Source organism: Lemur catta, chromosome 14 (genome assembly GCF_020740605.2).
Source record: "Lemur catta isolate mLemCat1 chromosome 14, mLemCat1.pri, whole genome shotgun sequence".
NCBI lineage: Eukaryota > Metazoa > Chordata > Mammalia > Primates > Lemuridae > Lemur > Lemur catta.
The window spans coordinates 63,702,773-63,708,852 of record NC_059141.1 but is presented as its reverse complement, the minus strand read 5'-3'; the positions used below and the strand labels follow the sequence as shown (position 1 = coordinate 63,708,852).

General features: G+C 47.9%; 1 protein-coding gene across 1 annotated transcript in view; it reads left to right on the top strand.

Annotated features, from left to right (window-relative positions):
- The window catches only part of WDFY4 (WDFY family member 4), a 296,219-nt gene that overhangs the window by 252,048 nt on the left and 38,091 nt on the right, over positions 1-6,080 (top strand). The window contains exon 48 of the mRNA XM_045569053.1: positions 5,134-5,176. Within this exon, the coding sequence (XP_045425009.1) occupies positions 5,134-5,176 (43 nt within the window). The remainder of the gene's footprint in view (positions 1-5,133; positions 5,177-6,080) is intronic.

Here is a 6,080-nt window from a genome sequence, read left to right as displayed (position 1 = left end):
CTAAGTGTTAAAATTATTATGCAAAGGATAAAACATGGTAGAAAAATTAGAAAATACGTATGTAGAGATAAAAATGCTTTAACTTTCTCTACCCAGACATGAATTAGAAAATAAATACAATAATTGTCAAACAAATAAAATAAGTAATTTTAAATCCAAAATTAATCTAAGCAATAAAAAGTTTGGAAAGTACAAAAAAGCAAAATGAAATAACTTCAATTTAGAAATAAAAATAAGATAAATCATTAAGGTAAAATTAATTAACTATAAAAGTTTGCATACATGAACACCACCACTATTTTATGTTTTTAGTCCAAAAATAAAATAAAATATATCGTTTAGATAGTAAATGGATTTAGATAAACTAGTAAATGAAGATAACTAGAAAATTAAAAATTCCCCAAAACTTCAGTACCCAGAACATTTCTAATTAGAATGTATATAAAAATACATAATTTAAATTAGAAAATAATGTAAAATCATAAAATAATCAAAAATAAAATTAATATTTTAAAGAAGAAAAAACACAAGACGATAAATACACTTTAAAGTGTAGATAAGTAAAACCTTACAAAAATTAAAACCACTTGTGATTTTGGCATCTAGAGGTAACTTTATACTGTATAAACTTCCAGACTTTTAATACTTCTACAGCATGATGTTACAGCATAATTATGCGCTAACAATGTAGTCAGTTTACGAATGCTCATTTTTTAACTAAAGGCCTGCAAATACATATCAATTACTAGTTTGTCAGGTAGCTGGCTTTTAATGTGATCAGGATGAAGATTTTGTTGTTTGTTCGGATTTGTTTTCTTTTCTCCTACAGAGGAAAGAGGCTGGTGTTCAGATCAGGGCCCTTGGCCGGGGGCTGGTCCTGGCAGGCGCTCTCAACAGCCCAGCGCTTCAGGTCTTATGGGCACCTGCTCTGGGCCAGGCCTTGGGGTGGGCACCAGCTATACCCTTCTCACTCCCTTGCCCTCTGCCTCCGTTCCCTCATCTGTAATTGGAGGTCATTGGGTCTTTATAAAAATTAGGCAATAGGTAAAAGTCTTTGCAATGAGCTAGACAGTTATTAAGTGTTATTATTATTAGGTCTAGAACTGTGTGCAAGATTTCTACATGTTAGGGAAATGAAGAAAGGAAGTTATAGAAAGAGTCACTACCCTGTTAGCCCAAGGGGAAGTCTCTGGCTTGAAGGAGTATCTGTCTCCTCATGCCTGTCTATGGACCTTTACCTAGACCTGAAAACCAGAGTGTAGGTTAAACCACATTTACTTCTGAGAGAAAAAAAAATGGGGAGTGTGTTTGGCTTCTCACTGGCAGGCCCTGCTCATGCCACACTCTGTCCCCTGGCATTTCCCAGCTCATGTGTTCTCTACTCAGGGAGCCCCCGGGCAAAGGCTGTGCAAAGCTATGGTTGCCCTGTCCTGAGAAGTAGCCCAAACCCATTAGCAGGCATGTGTTGCCAGTTTGCCAAGATAGGTGAATTTTCCTCTTATTGCGGTTGTGTTTTCCTGAGGCCTCTTAGCTCAAGAATGAAACCCCTTGGTTACTCACTAGCCTGTTTCACCATGTCCTCATAACTGTTTTGCAAATAGGCAACACAATGCAAGAAAATTTGGAGGGGCAGTGGGATTTTGAGAAGTGTCTGCTTTAGCTCAGGGGCCCAGGTTCACCTGGGGGCCCTACTTAGACATCTGCCAGTTTAGGGTTAGACCTAGCCTCCTAGTCCCAGAGGTGAGGAAGAGGATGGGCACAAACCTCCAGACTCCTTCCTGGGGTGAGAGGGTGAGGCTTCCATCCAGATGGGTCCCTCAGCAGAGGCACTTTGTTCTGGGGGCTAATCCCCGACCTCTGAAGGCCCAACTCCAGGCTTCTCTGCCAGCCCACCTAGGGGAGGCGGGAGCCCCTGGGAGGTGCCTTTGGCTCCCTCCTCACGGCCTGGGGGCCTGGCTTCAGGGTGGCGTGGAGCTGGTTAGGTGGAAGGGCAGCAACGCTATGGAGCTTGGGGTAGGGAAGGCCCCAGGGCCACAGGCAGTAGCACTTAAGCTTATAAAGCACATCTAGGGGGTCAAGGACAGAGATTTGGTTAAAAATGAAGCAGCATGGATAAAACTTACCCCGTAAGGCAAAATTTGAACCAAGTCTAGCTGATGACCATGCACAAAGTTTGGATTTGGAGATAACTTTTCATCCTTGGAAGTAATCTGGCAGAGGCTAGTCAACTGCTCTGGGGCAGCGGGGGGCTGGAGGGTTGATGTGATGTCCTCTGTGGGCTCACTTATGCTAGTCCGGGGGAGTGGGCTGCTTAACCTCCCGTGTGCTCACTGGCTTCGTCTGACTTCTGTTCTTCTCCACTCAACTCCCAGTTGCCCAGGGGCCCGGGCTTCTGCCCCGGAGCTCAGTGCAGACCCCAGCAAGCCATGAGGAACTCCTCACAATTGTCACCTGCCGGGCTGATGAGCAGGTGATCCAATTTACAGGTTGCACAATAATTCTGAGACAACCCAGGAGGGACCCGGCAGAGGCAAGCGGGTCTTGTCCAGAAGCAGGTCCCCACTCTGCTGCCACACTCTTTGTCTTCCCAGAGTGGAAGAGAACTGCACCTGCTCTTGAACAGCATCGACACCCACCAGGACCACGCCTGTCGAGGGAGCCCCATGCCCACAGCTGAGCACACAGCCTTTTCCAGACCTGTGGTCACACTAGCTCTTCCCACGCTCCTGTGTGGCAGGTGTGGTCAGCATGTTGCAAAGATGAGATAACAGTTCAGAGAGGGTTGGGGTCTTGCCTAGGGGTCCCCCGTTAAGTGGTGGAGTTAGAATTTGGATCCAGGTGTCCCTGACTCCAAAACCAGAGCTCTTTCCCACACTGCCTCCTCCAGACCCCAGGAAGGCTTCAGAAAGCCAAGAGTCACCTCTAGCTTCTCGGTTAATGTAAACCTTGCACGATAATGGCAGGTGATGCAAGATGCAGTTCACCAACTCTTAAGGAAACACTTTTAAGTAATCACCAGATATGTACAATATTCAAACAGACCATTTCTAGAGTTCTGTAATTGCCTTCAGATTAATATGATTTTAAAACAATATTTTAATATTTAAAAAAATAGAACTCACCTTTGGTTAGGTGTCTCAGCACTGCTAGAAGGTAATGGTATCTTCTCTGATGGTACCAGAAATGATGGATCTTCCTTGAAGCTCATAGCTGATGAAATGAAGAAAGGGTGGGTGAAATGCCTTTTTCTTCTGCACACCATTCCACCTGATGGCAACATCACAAATGACCATGGGCAAAATTCTAGAACCCTTTCTGAAAGGGAGGGTGGCAGAAGGTGTATCTCATTTCCTGGACCCTAACGGCACTTTTAGCTTCCTCTTCTCGCTGCCCTGTCAACTTCTAGACCAGGGTAGCCAGGTCAGCAGGCTTTGGCCTGCCAGCTGCACGTGCTCATGATTCTGAAGGTTTGGCTCAGATCCTTTGCAAGGTGACGACCTTCACTGTCTCCAGCCTGGGCTCTGCCCTTGTTCGCGGCCGTAAGAGCAGCCTGCGCTCCAGAACTGGGGTGGGGGGTGGATCACAGACAGAGCGGGAGAACCAAATCTTCACTTGAGCCATTGCAAACTAAAGTAATAAATCTGACCATGTTTTGCCTCTGTTATTGTTGTTTACCTGGATAAAATGGCCCAAATTGATGACTTCTCTATTAGGGAGGAAGAAGGGAATCCCGGCCTGGAAGTTGCTTCCTGCTTATGGAAAATCTGCCAAGTAAAGACTTGCGTGCAGAGGGATGGGGAGCCCAGGACAGGCGATGTGATGGTGGGGCTGTGATGGGAAGGTGGAGAGGCGGCGTCCCCACCGGGCACCTGGGCAGCCAGGCCTTGTCTAGCCGGCGGCCTGAGGGATCCTGGTGCAGTCCTGCAGGTGGGGCAGCATGTACGAGGGGAACAGGTCTGTGAGCCCCTGAACAGGGCTGTGGCAAAGGGGACAGATGGAGCAAGGGGACATGATTTGGCTTGGTGTGTTGGAACATCTTGACCAAGGCCCCGGTCTTGTTAGTAGACAAAAGTGGGGAGGAAAACAGAGCTGGGCAAGGAGCCGAGAGACACCGTGGAGGCTGAGGAAGCGGGCTCTGCACACAAATCCCTGCGGAATGTAAGGGACATTTCAGGTGGAGAGGGAGGGCCCCCCCCGTGCCCTCCTCAACGTTGCATTTTGTCATACTTTTAAACTTCTCTCTTCCAGAGTGGTCAACAGTGGTACTTTATTGGCTCGATTTGTGTATCTTAATTGTACAAGTGTAAATTGGTACCTCTTTTTAAGGGAACAATTCAACCAAAGGTAGCAAAATTGGAAATGCTCACACTTTTTAGCCCAGTAGTACCATGGCTAGGAACCTCTCTCATGGATACAGTCACTGAAGTACCCAGAGGTATGTGTCCACAGGCGATCACACAAACATGGGCTGTGAGGACAAAGTGGCAAGTCAGTCTGTCACGATCCACCCACACAATGGCATCCTGCGACTCCAGAAACAGGATGTGCTAGAGCAACATGAGCCGGTCCCCAGAGGTGCCATGAAGCGAGTGAGGCTGGGTGGAGACCTGAGCGTCTGCTGTCATGCCGTGTAGACCAGATGTAGACATACAGGCAGGCATCTGGGTAAAAGTTTTCCAGAATGATACACTAGAAACTGCTGACGGTGGGTAATTCTTGAGCCGGAGCAGTATTTTGGAGACTCTTGTATTGCATAGACTTTCCATAGGGTTTGCATTTTTTTTTCACCATGTACATATAGGATACCCTCATGCCAAAAGAGGGGACAGGGGTTGGACAAGGAGGGCCAGTGTGGCCGTGGAAATCCAGTGTGGGTTGTGAGGGAGGCCCTGTGGCTGCATGTCCCCTGGGACTTCTTGTTCTGGAGTCACACAGGAAGGACAGTGCTGCAAGAGCCTAACTCAGCAGGGCAGAGTGGGGTGAGAAGAGCTGGGTGCTAGTCTGTCCGCACTGGCCCCGAGGGTGGCTGTGGCTTTCCTGGATGCCCATAAGGGCCAGGAGGACCCCACGTCTCCCCGGTTCATATTTATGCCTTGGAATGTTTGGTCACCACCATGGTTTTCTGTCCCACAGGAGATACCCCGGATTCGACAAGACCATGCTGCAGAAGTGGCAGGTACAGTGGCTCCTCCAGAGGGAAACCCCCTGGGAATGCAAACCAGAATGTAGCTCAGCCCCAGTGTTGGATGGAAGGAGTGTGCAGATTAACCAAAAGGGAGCTTCTTTTTGTTTGTTCATTTGTTTGTTTAATTTACCCAGTGTCCCAACATTTCCCTGAGAAGCTCTCAGTGGAGGACGGCAAATCTTGAGCACTGCAGTCAGAGCTGGGGGCTGAGTGTGGGGGGGCACGTGTATGCTGTGTGTGTGTGCACACGCTCCATCCATGGAGATGCACATGTATTCGTCAGTTCTTGTTCCTGGGAAGACACAGGTGGCTTCCAGCCTGCAGGAGTTGACATTCAATCGAGGGTTCTCATGAAAGGAAGGGACTCCAGGTGGACCAGTTGTAGAGATTGTGGGACAACAAGAAAGTAGCTCTTGGTCACGCATGTCCAGAATCCTCTCCCTAGGAGCAGGCCAAGGAAAGGAGAGACCCTGAGCATGCAGGTCCCTCATCGGAGACGATGGCTCATTCCCCAGGCGGCCTCGGTGAATTGTTCCCAACACTGTTCATCTTAAGACGGGGGCCCCGGAGGGTGAATATTATCCCAACAGGGACAAGGACAAGGCAGCTCCCCAAGTCCCAGAGGAAGACAGCATTCAGCCCATGAGCAAGGGCCCCTTTCTCTGTGACTAGCATGTCCCCTCAGCTTATTTTTCTAACCAGCAAAGGGTCAGCAGTAATACCCACAGATTTTGTGCTATTATTTTTTAGCAGCATTTGAGTATGAATTCAACAGTTAACACCCAAGAATGCTTTGTCCTTGGCTTTGGATTGCTGAGCTGTATTTTATTTTCTGGCCGACTTTGCTTGCTGCGCATACCTGCTTCATTCAGTTCAGACTGAATGAGTGGGTGAC